This window comes from Scyliorhinus torazame, chromosome 1 (genome assembly GCF_047496885.1).
Source record: "Scyliorhinus torazame isolate Kashiwa2021f chromosome 1, sScyTor2.1, whole genome shotgun sequence".
NCBI lineage: Eukaryota > Metazoa > Chordata > Chondrichthyes > Carcharhiniformes > Scyliorhinidae > Scyliorhinus > Scyliorhinus torazame.
The window spans coordinates 410,896,486-410,917,075 of NC_092707.1; the positions used below are offsets into that span (position 1 = coordinate 410,896,486).

Sequence of the window (20,590 nt, forward strand, 5' to 3'; positions counted from 1 at the left end):
AGGGCAGACGGGGTAGACACAGACGGGTGGCTGTCCACCGTTACCGGCTGGCCCAGCGGGCACGGGACAGACTGACAGACGCCCGCTTCACTGACTAGATGGGCGTGGGAATCGGGTAGTATGGCCACAGACCGCACACCATGGCAACAGCCGACCACCCACACCCCCCACCCATCCACCCACCCAGCACCCTCACCCCCCTCCCCAACCCCACCCACCCCACCCGCATGCACACCACCCCCCCGCCATTGCCGATCCACCTGCGGCACAACGGGCCGGGCTCACACAGTTGCAGGTGGACGCGTGTCTATTGCAGGCCATGGAGGATGATGACAACCCGCCCTGCGGTGAGCTCCTGGCTCTACATCGTTGGACTATGTCTGACCCATGGCCACAGTACTACCATCCACCCGGACCATCCCTGCATGCGGCTGTGACACTGCAGCGCACAGTCCCGTCCTCTGCCCGGGGGATGTTGATGGAGGCCCAGGGGGAAGGGGGCAGACTCACCTGGGGCTGAGGTAAGACCACCCCTCACACACACACTTGCGCTCAACGTACATGACACCCCCGCACACTTTGGACAGAGCACAAAGGCAGCTTCGGTAGGTGTAACATTGACTTTAATAACCAAAGGAGTTCATGCACGTGCCCTAGCCCCGAAAACTCATCTGTGACCTGCACCCGTGCCAACTTATTCAGTGTCTAATTGTTTGGCCTTACGGGCCCTTTGACTACGTCTACGTGGTTCCCCAGACGGTACAGCAGAACTGGAGGTGGGCTCCTGTGATTCCTGCCCTCTGACACGGAATCCCTTTGGCGGCCGTTTCCTGGGGCGTCCTGGCCTAGGTGGGCCAGGCTGCGGCCCGGGCGACTGGGATGGCGAGCTGCCAACCTGTCCTGCCCATTGCCCACCCGATGCACCTGGGACGGAAGGGGGGGAGTCCGAGGTGTCGCGGTGTACCGGGACCTCCCCTACAGAGGGAGCCGGGATGGACCACACCACCTCCTCCTCCCTCGGGGTGCCCGATGGCCCCCAGGCCTCTACATGGGTGGGGGATGCGAACGGACTGGCCATCCGACGCCCCCCCGAGGTCTGGCGCTGCCAGTCCTGGAGGCCCGTGCTGGTATCGACAGGGGTCTGCAGGTTTGCAGCCATGGAGCCCAGGGGGTTGGCAAACCCTGTCTGTGACAGTGCGACGCCGGCTCGCACATGGCCACTGGCGCCGATGCCCTCAGCGATGGCCTGCAGAGACTGGGCCATGGCCTGCAGAGACTGGGCCATGGCCTGCAGAGACTGGGCCATGGCCTGCAGAGACTGGGCCATGGCCTGCTGAGACTGGGCCATGGCCTGCTGAGACTGGGCCATGGCCTGCTGAGACTGGGCCATGGCCTGCTGAGACTGGGCCATGGCCTGCTGAGACTGGGCCATGGCCTGCTGAGACTGGGCCATGGCCTGCTGAGACTGGGCCATGGCCTGCTGAGACTGGGCCATGGCCTGCTGAGACTGGGCCATGGCCTCCTGTGAGAGGGCAGCCATTTCCTGGGCCACAGACGCCGCCTGCACGGAAAGCCCCAGGCCTCGCAAACCGTTCCCCATTTCTGACACTGTCGCACCCATTGCCTCCACCGCGGACGCCACCCGTGCGGTGTCGGCCTGGGTGGCACGCATGACCGGCACGACTCCCAGCTCCTGGACGCGGGTGGACTCCTCCACCTGCGACCGCAGCCGCCGCAAGCCGCCCGTCATCCTCTTCGCTCGTCTCCGGGTCGGTGGTTGCATCGGATCTATGTGTGAGTGTGGTAACTCCAGGAACCCTCCGACCGCCCGGCCCCTCTGCTGCTCCTACCTCCACCTGCTGTACCGGGACGGCTGTGTTGTGCGCACCAGTGAGTGTACCAGACGCCTCATCACTAAAGTGCCCAACCGTGGTGAGTGTTTCTGCGATGGTGGAGGGTGTTGGTGACAGCAGTGGCGTTGTGTCGTGCTCTTCGTCCCACTCTGAGTCCATGGCACTTTGGGGTGGGGGTTCGTCTCCACCTTTCCACTCTGAGTCACTGTCCGGTATTTCGTCTTCCTGGGTAGTGGTGTCCCGGGTAGTGGTGTCCCGGGTAGTGCTGTCCCGGGTAGGGGTGTCCCGGGTAGTGGTGTCCCGGGTAGTGGTGTCCCGGGTAGTGGTGTCCCGGGTAGGGGTGTCCCGGGTAGGGGTGTCCCGGGTAGGGGTGTCCCGGGTAGGGGTGTCCCGGGTAGGGGTGTCCCGGGTAGGGGTGTCCCGGGTAGGGGTGTCCCGGGTAGGGTTGTCCCGGGTAGGGGTGTCCTGGGTAGTGGTGTCCCGGGTAGTGGTGTCTTGGCTCAGATGTGACGGGGGCCTGTGGCTGCCCCCCTCGTCGCTGGGTGGTCGCTCCCGCACGTGACGGGGGTGTCGTCTCCCTGTTGCTCCAGGTCTCTCCGTCTCCCGTGGTGTGCGAGGGGCATCCTGCGGGCGTCGCATGCTGGAGGGTGCGGGTCTCTCCGTCTCCCGTGGTCTCCGAGGGGCATCCTGCGGGCGTCGCATGCTGGAGGGTCCGGGTCTCTCCGTCTCCCGTGGTGTGCGAGGGGCATCCTGCGGGCGTCGCATGCTGGAGGGTGCGGGTCTCTCCGTCTCCCGTGGTCTCCGAGGGGCATCCTGCGGGCGTCGCATGCTGGAGGGTGCGGGTCTCTCCGTCTCCCGTGGTCTCCGAGGGGCATCCTGCGGGCGTCGCATGCTGGAGGGTGCGGGTCTCTCCGTCTCCCGTGGTCTCCGAGGGGCATCCTGCTGTCTGCATCTGCGGGGATGGGTGCCTGGACGTTTGGTCCTGCGATACACAATGAAGCATGCATGGTTAGACATCAGGCAGTGATCAGGTGATACGGGGGAGGGGGATATAGGGGAGGGGGATATGGGGACGGGCTGTCGGTGGCTCACTTGCTCGTACGCCCCCGACCTCTGCATCAGCAACCTCCCGGTCCTCAGGTCCGCTAGCCAGTTCCAGGGCCCTTTCCTCGTGTACGGTCAGTGGCCTCTCATCAGCGGGCCCTCCTCCAGTCCTCACATGCTCCCTATTGTTGTGTGCGCGCTTCTCCTGTGGGGGGGGGGGGGGTGGCAGGGGTAAAAGGCAACACGGTTAAGCAGGTATATGAATGCACGCCATCGGTTGCGCGTGCATTGCAGAGGTTAAGGTTAGGGCTGGATTCACTTGGGGATATGGGGGAGGGGGGATATGGGGGAGGGGGGGATATGGGGGAGGGGGGGATATGGGGGAGGGGGGATATGGGGGAAGGGGGGATATGGGGGAAGGGGGGATATGGGGGAAGGGGGGATATGGGGGAAGGGGGGTATATGGGGGATATGGGGGAGGGGGGATATGGGGGAGGGGGATATGGGGGAGGGGGGATATGGGGGATATGGGGAGGGGGGATATGGGGAGGGGGGATATGGGGGAGGGGGGATATGGGGGAGGGGGGATATGGGGGAGGGGGGATATGGGGGAGGGGGGATATGGGGGAGGGGGGATATGGGAGAGGGGGATATGGGAGAGGGGGATATGGGGGAGGGGGGATATGGGGGAGGGGGGATATGGGGGAGGGGGGATATGGGGGAGGGGGGATATGGGGGAGGGGGGATATGGGGGAGGCTCACCCTGCCTGCTCTGACGAGGTCGTTCACCTTCTTGTGGCACTGGGTGCCTGTCCGTGGTGTCAGGGCCACAGCGGTGACAGCCTCTGCCACTTCCCTCCACAGACGCTGGCTGTGGCGTGGGGCAACTCTGCGGCCGTGCCCGGGATACAGGGCGTCCCTCCTCTGCTCCACCGCGTCCAGGAGCGCCTCCACATCGCGTGACTCGAACCTCGGGGCTGAGCGGCGGCCAGCCATCCAGTCGGGTGTTGCGGTCGGGTGTTCCGGTCGGGTGGGGGGGAGCAGCGCGGCCTTATGAGCTGTCACGCCGTGCAGCGCGTATGACGCTGCACAGCGTGAACCACTGCGCAAGCGCGGATCCCGTTACGTCGCTGCTAGCCCATATCGACCCATTTTTCCCACGTGACGCAAGTCGGATTTGCGCTGTTTTTTGCGCCGAACGGCGGACTTTCCGCCGATAACGGATAATTTTTCCCCAGATTCTAAGACTGAAACGATGGGCTGATTCATTCAAATAAAGCAAAATATATTTGTGTGAGTAAATTAAAAATCAGTTGCTTGGTTGTTGAGGATTGAATCTTGTTTAAAAGAGACACATTGTTGATGTTTTTCATTTTGTACTCATCGAGAAAAACACAGGAATGTTAAATTTCAAAGAATCACAATTTATTCTACAGGGGAAATGGTGCCAATGGGCGGCACTGTAGCGCAGTGGTTGGCAAGTGTAAATGAGTCACATCTCAGCTCATGTTTAAAAGTATCTGAGTGAAATGTCAATTAGTTGAAACATACTGTTACAACACCCTGGGCCAGTGCGCGGTCAATTCCAGCCCCACTTGACCCAGAGTCACAACATGGTTGATGTTAACTTTTATTTTACAATACCCGAGGTCTTCAGCTGCCCAATAATTACAGTCACCAGGTTTGTAAATTTAAACATAATTTACTTCTTATTAAAAATAACTAATTAAACAAGCAACAAATACAACTGGTTAACTATTATGGAATATCGATGTAATATCTAGCACCCCCACCCTTGTGTTCCTCACTTCTGCTCAAATTAAAGGTCATGGACCAAAAAAGATAGAGACAAATTAATAGAAATAGGAACTGAGGGAACAACAGGAATGCCGCTGGGAATGTGAAGAGGAATAGCAACGTCAGTGAGCAGAGTGATGTGCGTCTGGATGGACGGCAGCTCCTGATTACACCTCCCAGTCTCAGGCTCTCCCCACACCCTGTCCCCACTCATGGAGCCACACATCTCCCAATCCCTCCTCTCACATTCCAGCTCCTCTGCTTCTCTGCTCTGTGCTCCGGTGCTGCAGAAATGTTGCCGGAAAATCCCTAATCCCCTCCCCATCCTGCTCACTGCTTCCCTCGGAATGATCACTTTCCCTGACAGTGAATCCTCACAATCATTCTGCTGCTGTGTACAGTCAGCCTCCCCCCCACCCGCACCTCACCCCTCCACCCTCACGCCACCCCCCACCCCACCTCACCCCCCCAGCCGAGTGTATCCCGTTCTCCAATCACGGCCCCACGGCTGCCTCAGCTGTACGGGGTGGGGGGGGGGGGCATCACTGGGATGCCCCAGGTCCAGGGGGTAATAGATCGCACACATGTTCACTTGCACGCACCGGGTGTTCCCTTCACCAACAAAAAGGGATTCCACTCTCTGAACCTCCAACTTGTGAGCGACCACCACATGGAGATCGTGCTCGTGTGTGCACACTTCCCCGGGAGTGTGCACGACAGCTGCATCCTGGGGCAGTCAGAGATCCCCGACATCTTCGAGGGACACCCCAGGGTGAAGGGATACCTGCTGAGGACCTTTGCTGTTTGGTGGACAGTGTTAATAAGTTTGCAGGTGACATCAAGGTTGGTGGAATTGTGGATAGCGATGAGGACTGTCAGAGGATACGGCAGGATATAGATCGTTTGGAGACTTGCGCAGAGAGATGGCAGGTTGACTATAATCCGGCTAAATGTGAGGTTATGCTTTTTGGAAGGTCTAAAATCTTTGGGAAATATACAGTAAATGCCAGAACCCTTGAGAATATTGACAGGCAGAGGGATCTGGGTGTACAGGTACACAGGTCAGTGGAAGTGGCAAAACAGGTGGAGAATGTTGTCCAGAAGACATACGGAATGCTTACCTTCATTGGTCCGGCAATTGAGCATAAAAATTGGCACGTCATGCTCTAGTTGTATAGAACCTTAGTTAGGCTACTTGGAATACAATGTTTAATTCTGGTCGCCACACTACCAAAAGGATGTGGAGGGTTTGGATAGGGTTTAGCAGAGGTTTACCAGCATGTTGCCTGGTATGGAGGGCATTAACTATGAGGAGAGGTTGGAGAAACATGGTTTGTTCTCACTAGAGCGGCGGAGGTTGAGGGGCATCCTGATAAAAGTCTCCAAAATTATGAGGGGCATGGACAGAGTAGACAGGCAAAAGCTTTGTCCCAGGATGGGAGAGTCAATTACTGAGGGACACAGGTTTAAGGTGCAAGGGGCAAAGTTTAGAGGACATGGGCAAGGGAAGTTTTATTACACAGAGGGTAGCGGGTGCCTGGAACTCGCTGTCGGAGGAGATGGTGAACGCAGCTACGAAAGTGACGTTTATGGGGCACCTTGACAAATCCATAAATAGGATGGGAATAGAGGGATAAGTACCCCGGAAGTATAGAAGGTTTTCAGTTAGATGGGCAATATGGACGGCGCAGACTTGGAGCTGAAGGAGCCGGTCCTGTGCTGTACTTTTCTTTGTTCTTAAAGCTGCGATTGAGGAGTAGTCAATGTGAGGTCATCGTTGAATTTAACCATTTATTTGTTTACAGAGAGATGGCCAATGGGATATAGTTTCTGTTTTGGAAGGTCACTGGAGTGTAGATAATTGGTGAGTGATGGTGTTTAGTCTTCGCTGGGCAGGTCATGGGAAATCACATTGGGGTACAGATTATGTAATTAATGGGAGGAGCCAGGTCTGCCAGTGGTTTTCGCAGGTTTGTCAGAGGATTTGAGTCTGACAAGACAGAAGGATTTTCAGGTTGTTCCTGAAAGGGCCTCTCTCGCCAAAGGTCTGCACAGAGAACACGGAGTAACCCTGATTGTCAACTTTATTTATGATTGGATTTTGAACTGTGGCGGGTTGCTTATTTGGAATATATATATTGGTAGGAGTAGAGCACGAGGTAAGTTTTTTTCCTTTTATTTATGAACTGTTTCACTGATAAATGTAAAGTTATTTCTTTGCTGTCAATGTGGTTAAAGGGGCCGGGTTAGCTCAATGGGCCAGACAGCTAGCTTGTGATGCAGAGCGAGGCCAGCAGCGTGGGTTCAATTCCCGTACAGTCTGAGGTTATTCAGGAAGGCCCCGCCTTCTCAACCTTGTCTCTCGCCTGAGGTGTGGTGACCCTCAGGTTAAATCACCACCAGTCAGCTCTCCCCCTCAAAGGGAAACAGCCTGTGGTCATCTGGGACTATGGTAACTTTACAATTACTCACTGACGCACGATCAATGACCACTAAAGCGAGGTTGTAGTCCAACTGACGGCTTTAATAAGCGAGATGTTTCCCCCAGCAGCTCAGGTACAGAGTGAAGGCTGCTGGGGCGGCACGGGCACTTATACCCCGCCTTGCAGGGCGGAGCTACCATACAGCTCGACCAATAGGAAACATACAATATCTACCAATGGTGTTCCAGCATTACCAGGTACCGTAATACCTCTGCACAGACTACCACACTTACAATGTGGTTAATTCTGTGTTTAAATTAAAGTTTGCTTTACTATAAAAGATGCCTATTGGTCAGACTCACCACTCCTGGGGTGAAATATCCTTTCCTCACAGTTTTATGAATTGTAAATTGTTTGGGGTTTCCTGTCCGGGATCCTAACAAATTTGGGGTCTGGTTCGGGACCGTCACAACTCCCCACCATCATTCATGACTGGATGTGAAAAGACAGCTGTGCTTAGATCTGACCGTCTGTCCACTCCTCCCCACACAATCCATGCTCATTTCACACACACATTCTCAGCAACGGAGACATTTCTTTGTCTCCACAATCAAACCATCCATTCGACTGACTCTTGCTGCTTGCAATTGGGAGCCACCTCCTGCCCACTCCCAGCTCCTGATCCTGCAATCAGTCTTCACTCTCACCCACAACACTGGCACTCCACTGATCAACATCATAACTGATATCTGTGTGAATGTGATGGCCACTATCTGTCCCTCCTCAGAATCTTTCACCGCTCCACTCAGTTTAACACCACTGAGCACAGGTTCCTGTTTAAAAGTCTCGGATCCACATTCCAGCCCCTGGCACTGCTCTCTCACGGTCCCACTCCTGCTGCTCACATCATCCACATTATATCAGCACCAAAGGATTTCTCCTCCAGTGTCTGAATGATCGCCTCTGCTGTGTCCCCAGGGCACCATCCCTGGCTCCCTCCTCATCCCCATTTCACCCTCAGAAACCTGGTCAACATTCCCAACTTCACCATCACTCAGATCAGTCTCTCCACCTCCTCCATTGATCCCAATGTTCTTTCCACACTCTCCAAAAGTCTGTCCAACATTCGGACTCGGCTCAAAGTTTCCCTGCAGCTCAGTAAACAGCCACACGGCACTAACCTCCCCAGACACCCCCTCAGGATAAAGCCAGAGATGTGGAACTTGGGGGAATTGCTGAAGCTGAGCTCAGCTTCTTCCCCACAGTGAACCCATCAGTAAGATCACTTTACATCACCTCCCAGCTCTTCATCATCACAAACTCATCTCCAATTCACTCATCTGGAAGAGGTTATTGCTGTGGGTAATTGGAATGAAAACTCTACTCACTGGTTACATTCAGCCGGCTTCCACTCCCATAGATCCATCCCCCCACTGAGCAGTAATAGACGGCAGTGTCACTGGGCTGCACGTTGCTGATTGTCAGGATGAAGCTGTTGGAGTTGATGTGTCTGGAAGGCAGGAACCGCTCAGAGAAACCTGGAGACCGGTATATGTAATTCCCTTCATAATGTAGTAAAATGCTCTCCCTCTGTTTCCCTGGCCGCTCCCGGTACCAATAAACCACGTTGTCTCTCAGTGCGGCGTTCCGCATGGTGCACTGTAACCGTGCAGTCTGACCCTCTGTGACACGTTCCAGACTCGGAGACTGGATAAGGACTGGAGCATTCGCACCTTTAAGAGAAAAACAAAATCAGTGAGTTAAATTCTGAGCTGAAAGTTTCCTGTGAGTATTTAAAGGGACAGTCCAGGCAGTAGAGGTTCTGTGTTAAAGAGAGGAAACAGCTTCTGAGACTGATCTAGTTGTGTTAGTTTGTGAATGATTTCTATCCTGGGGGTTACTCTGTGCTGATCTCAGCAGTACAGATGTGTTGATATAATTGTGAAATGCAATATTGTTCTCACACTGTGGAACAGCTCTCTCAAACACACTGACCTCTCCCAGTTAGTGTCTAAATGAATTCCTGGCATGTGGGTGTCGCTGGCTAGGCCAGCTTTTATTACTCATCCCTAATTGCCCTGAAGGAGGCGGTGGTGAGCTGCCTTCTTGAACTGCTGCAGTCCATGGAGATTGGAGTTATCTTTACTGAACCAATAGTGGGAGAGTGTTTCTCACAATAGGAAGTAGGTTTGGGAATTAGAATGGGAAGTGTCTGCAACATTCAAAGAGGCAGTCAGACATTTAAAGGGACAGGACCGCCCCACGGATCAACAGAGCCACAGCCTATTGGGTTTGTGAAAACTGAGGCCTCTCCCCAGGTTAGGGTCCAGGGGGTCAGATTGGGAGAATGGTGTCTCTATCCCTCCATTCCTCAGGCACAGGATCTTTACCAGCTGCTACTGCCATCTTCAACACAGAGGGCATGGGAGTGGGGGTAACTGAGAGAGACTGGAAATAAACCTGAGGGAGCCAAACCCTGTCCCTCCAACTGACATTTTTAATATTGGTAAAGGGCACGGAGCCAGTGGTGGTCCCAGGAGAGGCAAATTGTGGGAAATACAGCTCAGGTAGTGAGTGAACCAGTGGATCGCTCTGGAAGGTGTTGGGTGGTACAGTGGTTAGCACTGCTGCTTCACAGCTCCAGGGACCCGGGATCAATTCTGGCCTCAGGTGGCTGTCAGTGAGTAGTTTGTACATTGTCCCCGTGTCTGCGTGGGTTTCCTCCGGGAGCTCCGGGTTCCTCCCACAGTCCAGAGATGTGCAGGTTAGGTGGTTTGGCCATGTGCGGGGATACCGGGATAGGACGGGGATAGGACAGGGGAGTGAGCCTGGCTGCAGTGCTCTGCCACTGCAGACTCTGATGGGCCGAATGGCCTCCTTCTGCACTGTAGGGATTCTATGATCCCTCTCCCATCCCAACCGGGGAGAGTTTGGTGACGGGAGGGAGCAGAGAATCCAGCAGGAGAGGAAAAGCCGGAAACCCCCGGGTATAAAAAAGTTTGTAATTCCCCTGAAGGCGGATTATTCGTGGCTCAGTTATCCTGCTGCCTGGTGGTGTGATTGCAATTTGCAACCATTTGCATCTCATGAATATTCAATTTAACAGTCGCTCGTCAATATCCCATCAGGCCTTCCTATCGTGCATCACACCAGCGGGAAATCATGTCGGACTCGAACCCGATTGAAAAAGAGAAGCATGAACGAGATGGACCTCAGTCATCGTGTTTTCGGGATCCTTAAGTGGGAGGGGGAGCAGCCCCAAGTCGTGGTCCATATAGGTACAACGACAGAGGTAGGAAAAGGGATAGGGATGTAAGGCAGGAATTCAGGGAGCTAGGGTGGAAACTTAGATCTAGGACAAACAAAATTATTATCTCTGGGTTGTTACCCGTGCCAAGTGCTAGCGAGACGAGGAATACGGAGAGAGAGGAGTTGAACACGTGGCTACAGGGTTGGTGCAGGAGGGAGGGTTTCAGATTTCTGGATAATTGGGGCTCATTCTGGGGTCGGTGCGACCTCTACAAACGGGATGGTCTACACCTGGACCAGAGGGGTACCAATCTACTGGGGGGGAAATTTGCTAATGCTCTTCGGGAGGGTTTAAACTAGTTCAGCTGGGGCTTGAGAACCTGAATTGTAGCTCCAGTATACAGGAGGTTGAGAGTAGTGAGGTCATGAGTAAGGTTTCAAAGTTGCAGGAGTGTACCGGCAGGCAGGAAGGTGGTTTAAAGTGTGTCTACTTCAATGCCAGGAGCATCCGGAATAAGGTGGGTGAACTTGCGGCATGGGTTGGTACCTGGGACTTTGATGTTGTGGCCATTTCGGAGACATGGATAGAGCAGGGACAGGAATGGTTGTTGCAGGTGCCGGGGTTTAGATATTTCAGTAAGCTCAGGGAAGGTGGTAAAAGAGGGGAGAGGTGACGTTGTTAGTCAAGAACAGTATTATGGTGGCAGAAAGGACGTTTGATGAGGACTCGTCTACTGAGGTAGTATGGGCTGAGGTAAGAAACCGGAAAGGAGAGGTCACCCTGTTAGGGGTTTTCTATAGGCCTCCGAAAAGTTCCAGAGATATAGAGGAAAAGATTGCAAAGATGATTCTGGATAGGAGCGAAAGCAACAGGGTTGTAGTTCTGGGGGACTTTAACTTTCCAAATATTGACTGGAAACGCTATAGTTTGAATACCTTAGATGGGTCCGTTTTTGTCCAATGTGTGCAGGAGGGTTTCCTGACGCAGTATGTAGATATGCCAATGAGAGGCGAGGACATATTTGGTACTGGGTAATGAACCAGGACAGGTGTTAGATTTGGAGGTAGTGAGCACTTTGTGATAGGGACCAAAATTTGATTATGTTTACTTTAAAGATGGAAAGGGATAGGTATATACCGCAGGGCAAGAGTTATATCTGGGGGAAAGGCAATTATGATGCGATGAGGCAAGACTTAGGATGCATCGGATGGAGGGGAAAACTTCAGGGGATGGTCGCAATGGAAATGTGGAGCTTGTTCAAGGAACAGCTACTGCGTGTCCTTGATAAGTATGTACCTGTCAGGCAGGGAGGAAATGGTTGAGCGAGGGAACTGTGGTTTACTAAAGCAGTCGAATCACTTGTCAAGAGGAAGAAGGATGTTTATGTAAAGATGAGACATGAAGGTTCAGTTAGGGCGCTCGAGAGTTACAAGTTAGCTAGGAAGGATCTAAAGAGAGAGCTAAGAAGAGCCAGGAGGGGACATGAGAAGTCTTTGGCAGGTAGGATCAAGGATAACCCTGAAGCTTTCTATAGATATGTCAGGAATAAAAGAATGACTAGGGTAAGATTAGGGCCAGTCAAGGACAGTTGTGGGAAGTTGTGCGTGGAGTCTGAGGAGATAGGAGAGGTGCTAAATGAATATTTTTCGTCAGTATTTACACAGGAAAAAGACAATGTTGTCGAGAATAATACTGAGATTCAGGCTACTTGACTAGAAGGGCTTGAGGTTCATAAGGACGAGGTGTTAGCAATTCTGGAAAGTGTGAAAAAAGATAAGTCCCCTGGGTCGGATGTGATTTATCCTAGGATTCTCTGGGAAGCTAGGGAGGAGATTGCTGAGCCTTTGGCTTTGATCTTTAAGTCATCTTTGTCTGCAGGTAGAGTGCCAGAAGACTGGAAGATAGCAAATGTTATCCCCTTGTTCAAGAAGGGGAGTAGCGACAACCCCGGTAATTATAGACCAGTGAACCTTACTTCTGTTGTGGGCAAAGTCTTGGAAAGATTTATAAGAGATAGGATGTATAATCATCTGGAAAGGAATAATTTGATTAGAGATAGTCAACGCGGTTTTGTGAAGGGTAGGTCGTGCCTCACAAACCTTATTGAGTTCTTTGAGAAGGTGACCAAACAGGTGGATGAGGGTAAAGCAGTTGATGTGGTGTATGTGGATTTCAGTAAAGCGTTTGATAAGGTTCCCCACGGTAGGTTACTGCAGAGAATACGGAGGCATGGGATTCAGGGTGATTTAGCAGCTTGGATCAGAAATTGCCCAGCTGGAAGAAGGCAAAGGGTGGTGGTTGATGGAAAATGTACAGACTGGAGTCCAGATACTAGTGGTGTACCCCAAGGGTCTGTTTTGGGGCCACTGCTGTTTGTCATTTTTATAAATGACCTGGAGGAGTGCGTAGACGGATGGGTGAGTAAATTTGCAGATGACACTAAAGTCGGTGGAGTTGTGGACAGTGCGGAAGGATGTTACAAGTTCGAGAGGGACATAGATAAGCTACAGCGTTGGGCTGAGAGGTGGCAAATGGAGTTTAATGAAGAAAAGTGTGAGGTGATTCATTTTGGAAGGAATAACAGGAAGACTGTGCTAATGGTAAGATTCTTGGCAATGTGGATGAGCAGAGAGATCTTGGTGTCCATGTACATAGATCCCTGAAAGTTGCCACCCAGGTTGAGAGGGTTGTTAAGAAGGCGTACGGTGTGTTAGCTTTTATTGGTAGAGGGATTGAGTTTCGGAGCCACGAGGTCATGTTGCAGCTGTACAAAACTCTGGTGCGGCCGCATTTGGAGTATTGCGTGCAATTCTGGCCGCCGCATTATAGGAAGGATGTGGAAGCATTGGAAAGGGTGCAGAGGAGATTTACCAGGATGTTCCCTGGTATGGAGGGAAGATCTTATGAGGAAAGGCTGAGGGACTTGACGCTGTTTTCGTTAGAGAGAAGAAGGTTAAGAGGTGACTTTATTGAGGCATACATGAGGATCAGAGGATTAGATAGGGTGGACAGTGAGCGCCTTTTTCCTCGGATGGTGACGTCTAGCACGAGGGGACATAGCTTTAAATTGAGGAGAGATAGAAGTAGGACAGATGTCAGAGGTAGGTCCTTTACTCAGAGAGTAGTAAGGGCGTGGAATGCCCTGCCTGCAACAATAGTGGACTCACCAACACTAAGGGCATTCAAATGGTCATTAGATAGACATATGGATGATAAGGGAAAAGTGTAGATGGGCTTCAGAGTGGTTTCAGAGGTCGGTGCAACATCGAGGGCCAAAGGGCCTGTACTGCGCTGTAATGTTCTATGTTCCATGTTCACTCGAGATGTTGAGGTGAGTAACACACAGATCCTGCCCACCATCGCGCTGTGTCACTCCTGTTACACTCAGCACCTCTCTGCTGGGGCCACTAGTTTGTGCCCTTCAGCTCCAAGCAGAGCTGGTCTTTTTGGACAGAATGTGCTGCGGGACCCATGGACCCTCCACTCCAATGGCCCTACGTTCCCCCGGAGGTGCGGTGCGTGGTGAGGGTGTTGCTGAGGAAGACAAGTGGGACAATGAGGAAGGAGGTTTGTGCAAGTGCGGGTGGGGAGGAGGGGATGGGGCAGGGTGGGAATGTCCATCACCATAGCAACTGGATCCACAACATCTGCTGCGATGGTTGCTGGGGGTTCAGGGCTGCCCACTTTAACATTGGCTGATGACTCTGGTGCATCACCCTCAGACTCGAGCTGAGGAGAGGTACAACGCTGCTCACACCTCCACACCCTCCCTCATAGAGCAGACCATCGTACCTCTGAAGATGCGACAGGAAGGAAAATAAGAAAAGTGATAGGCAGAGAAATCAAGGCCCTTTGTCTGATAATGAAGTTGTAAAAAAGTGTAGGGATGGAACAAGGAACGTTAAAAGGACTAACCTTAAGGTTTTATACCTGAACGTGCAGATCATTTGAAATAATGGATGAATTAGTTGTGCAGATAGATGTAAAGGGATTGGACCACTGAAAAATGAGGCTGAAGAAGTAATAATAGGAAACAAAGAAATGGCCGAGGAACTGAATAGTTACTTTGCATCAGAATTCATGGTGGAAGACACCAGTGGGATGCCAGAGCTCCAGGAGAATCAGGGGGCAGAGGTGAGTGTCATGGCCATCGCTAAGGAGAAGGTTCTGGGGAAACTGGAAGGTCTGAAGGTGGATAAATCCCCTGGACCGGATGGACTACACCCCAGGATTCTGAAAGAGAAGCTGAGGAGATTGCAGAGGCATTGCTGATGATCTTTCAGGAATCATTGGAGGCAGGGAGGGCCCCAGTGAACTGGAAAGTGGCTAATGTAATACGGCTGTTTCAGAAGGGAGGGAAGCAGAAGACGGGAATTTATAGGCCGATAGCTTGACTTCGGTCATTGGTAAGCTTTAGAGTGCATTATTAAAGATGAGATCGCGGAGTACTTGGAAGTGCATCGTGAAATTGGACTGAGTCACACGGCGTCGTCAAGGGGAGGTCATGTCTGACAAATCTGTTAGAGTTCTTTGAGGAGGTAACAAGGAAGTTAGACAAAGGAGAACCAGTGGATATGATTTATTTAGATTTCCAGAAGGCGTTTGACAAGGTGCCACATAGGGGACTGTTAAATAAGTTAAGGTGTTAAGGGTAAGATCCTGGTGTGGATAGAGGATTGGCTGACTGGCAGAAGGCAGAGAGTGGGGGTAAAGGGATCTTTTTCAGGATGGCAGCTGGTGACTAGTGGTGTGCCTCAGGGGTCTGTGCTGGGACCACAGCTTTTCACAATATACATTAATGATCTGGAAGAAGGAACTGAAGGCACTGTTACTAAGTTTGCAGATGAAACAAAGATGTGTCGAGGGACGGGTACTATTGAGGAAGCGGGGGGCTGCAGAAGGACTTGGACAGGCTGGGAGAGTGGGCAAAGAAGTGGGATACAATGTGGAAAAGTGTGAGGTTATGTACTTTGGAAGGAGGAATGGAGGCGTGGACTATTTTCTAAATGGGAAAATGCTTAGGAATCAGAAGCAGAAAGGGACTTGGAAGTCCTTGTTCACGATTCTCTTAAGGTTAACTTGCAGGTTCAGTCGGCAGTTAGGAAGGCAGGAATGTTTTTTTTAAATATTTTTTATTCCCCTCCGTTTTCACATTTTCTCCCAAATTTACAGCCACAATAAACAATAATCAGTAACGAATGTAATGTCAATCCCCATATCAATAACAACGATCCCACCCTCCCACCAAACCCCAGACATTGGCCCACATGTTAACATAAAAAAATGACAAAAAGGAATCAGGAATCACCCATAGTCAGCATTAACACGCACAGTCGCCCTCGCCCCCACCCTCCCAGCCCCCAACCCCACTAATGTTCGATGTAATTCAATTCTCGAAAGTGCATAATGCATGCAGCACGGTAACATAGTGGTTAGCACAATTGCTTCACAGATCCAGGGTCCCAGGTTCGATTCCCCGCTGGGTAACTGTCTGTGCGGAGTCTACACCTTCTCCCAGTGTGTGCGTGGGTTTCCTCCGGGTGCTCCGATTTCCTACCACAGTCCAAAGATGTGCAGTTTAGGTGGATTGGCCATGCTAAATTGCCCTTAATGTCCAAAATTGCCCTTAGTGTTGGGCGGGGTTACTGTGTTATGGGGATAGGGTGGAGGTGTGGGCTTCGGTAGGGTGCTCTTTCCAAGAGCCGGTGCAGACTCGATGGGCCGAATGGCCTCCTTCTGTACTGTAACTTCTATGAATAACGCCCATGAATTGTAGAACCACTCCATCCATCCCTTCAGTTCAAATTTGACCTTTTCAAGCGTTACGAATTCCAGCAGGTCCCCCCGCCACTCCAGGGCACAGGGTGGAGAGGTTGATCTGCACCCTAACAGGATCAACAAGACGAAGGCTACAACATCTGCCTCAGCGCCCGTTTCCATCCCCGGTTGGTCCGACATCCGGAATATGGCCTCCCGAGGGCCCGGGTCCAGTTTCACGTGCACCACTTTAGAGATTACCCGAAACACCTTCTTCCAGTAATCCTCCAGCTTTGGACAGGACCAAAACATATGGCCTCCCCCGCAATGTTCACACACATCTTCTACCCCCTCAAAGAGCTGGCTCATCCTCGCCCTTGTACGGTGCGCTCTATACACCACCTTCAGCTGTATCAGCCCCAACCTCGCACATGAGGTGGAGGCGTTCACCCTCCGGAGCACCTCACACCAGAACCCCTCCTCCATACCCTCTCCCAACTCTTCCTCCCACTTTGCCTTGATCCCTTCTAGTGGCGCCTTCTCCTCCTCCAAAATAGCCCCGTAAACCGCCGACACTACCCCCTTCTCCAGTCTCCGTGTCGTTAGCACCTCCTCCAGCAATGTGGAGGCCGACTCCACTGGGAAGTTCTGTATTTCCTTTCTGGAAAAGTGTCAAACCTGCATGTATCGAAATATTTCCCCCTGCTGCAGCCCATACTTCGCTCCCAGCTCCTTCAATCCTGCAAAACAATCCCCAAGAAATAAATCTTTTAGTGTTCTAATTCCTTTCTCCTCCCATCTCCGAAAATGTCCATCCTACTTCCCTGGCTCAAATCTATGGTTCCCCCGATTTGGCATTTCACTTGCCCCTGCCCCCAACCCGAAGCGCTGTCGAAACTGCCTCCAAATTCTCAACAAAGCTATTACTACCGGACTCCCTGAGAATCCCCCTCGAGGCCGTCGGGAGCGACGCTGTCGCCCGCACCTTCAATCCCGAACCCCTATACAAACTCTCCTCCATTCTGACCCATTCTGATTCAAGCCCTCTGACCCAGCTCCGTACCTTCTCCACATTCGCCGCCCAGTAATAATCCATCAGGTTCGGAAGACCCAAACCCCCTGCCTGCCTTCCTCTCTGTAGTAGCACCTTTCTAATTCTGGCCACCTTCCCTCCCCATATGAACGAGGTAATCATCCCTTCAAACCCTTCTAGCCTGTCAAAGGCTTTCTCGGCGTCCAATGCCACAACCACCTGTTTCCTTCCCCTCTGCCGGTACCATAACCACATTCAATATCCTCCTAATGTTCGAAAAGAGCTTCCTCACACTCACAAACCCGGTCTGATCTTCACCTATCACCTTTGGGAGGCACTCCTCCAGCCGACCTTCCAGTACATTCGCCAATACCTTTGCGTCCACGTTAAAACGTGATGTGGGCCTATACGACCCACATTCTGTCGGATCCTTATCTTTCTTAAGTAACAGAGGAATCGATGCCTGCCCCAAGGTTTGTGGTAACACCCCCTTCCCTATCGCCTCCTCAAACATCCCCACCATCAGCGGTACCAGCTTATTTTTGAATTTTTTATAATATTCCACCGGAAACCCATCCGGCCCTGCCACCTTCCCCGACTGCATCCTCCCAATCGCACCTTTTATCTCCTGCTCCATTATCGCCCCCTCTAATGTAGCCCTGTCCCCCTCCCCTAACCTCGGGTACTCCAGCCCATCTAGAAATTCCTGCATCTCCCGGCCTCCCCCAGGTGTCTCTGACCTGTACAATCTCTCATAGAATTCCTTAAAGACCGGGTTAATCTGATCTGGAGCTACCACCAACTTCCCTGCCCTGCCCCGCACCTGCACAATTTCCCTTGCTACAGCCTCCCTACGGAGCTGACCCGCCATCATATGGCCCGCCTTCTCTCCATGCTCGGAAACTGCCCCCCTTGCTCGCCTCCATTGGCGTACCGCCTTCCTGGTAGATAGTCGGTCAAAGCTCGCCTGGAGTTCCTTCCTCTTTTCCAACTGTGCTGGGTCCCTATCTTCTGCATCCCTCCTGTCTACCTCCAGCATCTCATCTATTACCCTCTGACGTTCCAACCTCTCCTCTTTGTCTAGCCTCGCCTTGAACGAGATCACCTCACCCCTCACCACCGCCTTTAAAGCCTCCCAGACAACTGCCTTTGACACCTCACCCATGCAGTTAAAACGTAGATATTCCTCCAATACTTTTTCAATTTTGTCACAGAACCCTCTGTCCCCAACAGTCCCACATCTAACTTCCACCCTGGTCTCTGTACCATCCCCTTCTCCGGTACCATATCCACCCAATGCGGAGCATGGTCTGATATTGCAATTGCCGAATACTCCGACCCTTTAACCCCAGCCAGCAGCGCATTCCCCACCATGAAAAGGTCAATCCGCGAGGACACCTTATGGACCGCTGAGAAAAACGAGTACCCCGCTCCCTCGGGTGCAGTAACCTCCAAGGGTCCACCCCTCCCATTTCCACCATTAGCCCAGCCAGCGCCTTCGCCCCCCTGATGGGGCCAGCGAGCACGCCTGTGACCTGTCCAATTCTGGCTCCTGCACCAAGTCCCAGTCCCGACCCACTATCAGTTTGTGTGTGTCCAAGTCAGGGATGGCCCCACACACCTTCGCGAATCCCACACCGTCCCAATTGGGACCATATACACTTACCAGCGCCACTAGCCTCCCCTCCAGCGCCCACGTCACAATCACATACCTACCCCCTGATCTGCCACCACCTTCTCCATCTGGAACCGTACCCTTTTGCTGACCATTACCGCTACCCCTCGAGCTCTTCCGTCAAATCCAGAATGAAACACCTGACTAACCCATCCCCTTTTTGGTCTCACTTGGTCCTTCACCCTCAGGTGAGTCTCCTGCAGCATTGCTACAACGGCCTTCAAATTTTCGAGATGCGCAAGCACCCTTGACCTCTTGACTGGGCCTCCGAACCCCCTCACGTTCCACGTGACTATCCTAACTGGAGGTCTCTCACGCCCTTCTTATCCACCATCATCTTCCCACCGGGTCCTGCCCCGTGAGCCTGATCCGTCCCTTTCCATTATTAACATCGAACCCCCTCCCAGAATCCCCCCCTGCATTTCCCCTCGAGAAAATCTCCCCCAGTATCGATCCTCCCCCAGCCTGCTCGCCTCATCGGCCCATTGAAACCTGTTAACCAGGCTCCGCAGCCCTCCTCTCAACTCACCTCCATTCACTAGCCAACTTTAGTTAGCTAGTGCGGGTAGTCCCCCTCTCCCCCAAAAAGGGGTACTGTCCCCTCCCACCCAGTCCCAGAAGAAAAAGAAAAACAATCTAACCCATACAATTCAATGAAATAACAAACAGGTGGGGGAGGAGAGTCAGCTCAGGCCAATTTAAGAAGAGCAACTTGTAACTCACTCCAGGTGAGTTCTCCCAGTGAGCCAGAGAAGACACAGCCAGAGTGAGACAGCAAAGAGTGAGTTTAGGAATTTGAATCTAGGTGAGAATTCAAAGCTGGGTGGGGAGGATGTGCTTTTTATCCCTGGGAAGTGACTGGTAAGTAGTTTTTCTTTTCATTGTCTAATTTATTTATTTTTTCTTTCATTTTTTGCAATTGTAGTTGTATAAGTTTACCTACGGTTTAAGACATGGCAGGAGACCTCAGACCTATGTCATGCTCCTCGTGTGCGATGTGGGAGCTCAGGGACACTTCCACTGACCCTGGCTCCTTCACGTGCAAGAAGTGTGTCCAGTTGCAGCTCCTGTTAGACCGCTTGATGGCTCTGGCGCTGCGGATGGACTCACTTTGGAGCATCCGTGATGCTGAGGATAGCACATTTAGCGAGTTGGTCACACCGCAGGTGAAAAGTACTGAGGGAGATAGAAAATGGGTGACCAAAAGACAGAGCAAGAGTAGGAAGGTGCGCCCTGCGGTCATCTCCCTGCAAAACAGATATAACGCTTTGGATACTGTTGAGGGAGATGGCTCCCCCGGCGGAAGGCAGCAGCAGCCAGGTTCATGGCACCGTGGCTGGCTCTGCTGCGCAGCTGGGCAGGAAGAAGAATGGCAGGGCTATAGTGATAGGGGACTCAATCGTAAGTTCTGCGGATGCAATCGAGACTCCAGGATGGTATGTTGCCTCCCTGGTGCAAGGGTCAAGGATGTAGCGGTGCGGCTGCAGGACAATCTGGGGGGAGGGGTGGGGGGCGGGGGGGGGGGGGGGGGTGGTGGGGGTGAACAGCCAGCTGTCGTGGTGCACATAGGCACCAACGATATAGGTAGAAAATAGGACGAGGTCCTACAAGCTGAATTCAGGGAGTTAGGAATTAAACTAAAAAGTAGGACCTCAAATGTAGTAATCTCAGGATTGCGACCAGTGCCACGAGCTAGTCAGAGTAGGAATGTCCGGATAGATTGGATGAATGCGTGGATCGAGAGACGGTGCAAGAGGG

At 52.4% G+C, this 20,590-nt stretch overlaps 1 protein-coding gene across 1 annotated transcript in view; it reads right to left on the reverse strand.

Moving 5' to 3' along the window:
* The window catches only part of LOC140428401 (uncharacterized), a 42,501-nt gene extending 33,652 nt beyond the window's left edge, over positions 1 to 8,849 (reverse strand). Inside the window, exon 1 of the mRNA XM_072514816.1 lies at positions 8,506 to 8,849. Within this exon, the coding sequence (XP_072370917.1) occupies positions 8,506 to 8,770 (265 nt within the window). The 5' untranslated portion in view covers positions 8,771 to 8,849. The remainder of the gene's footprint in view (positions 1 to 8,505) is intronic.
* Positions 8,850 to 20,590: the final 11,741 nt, after the last annotated feature.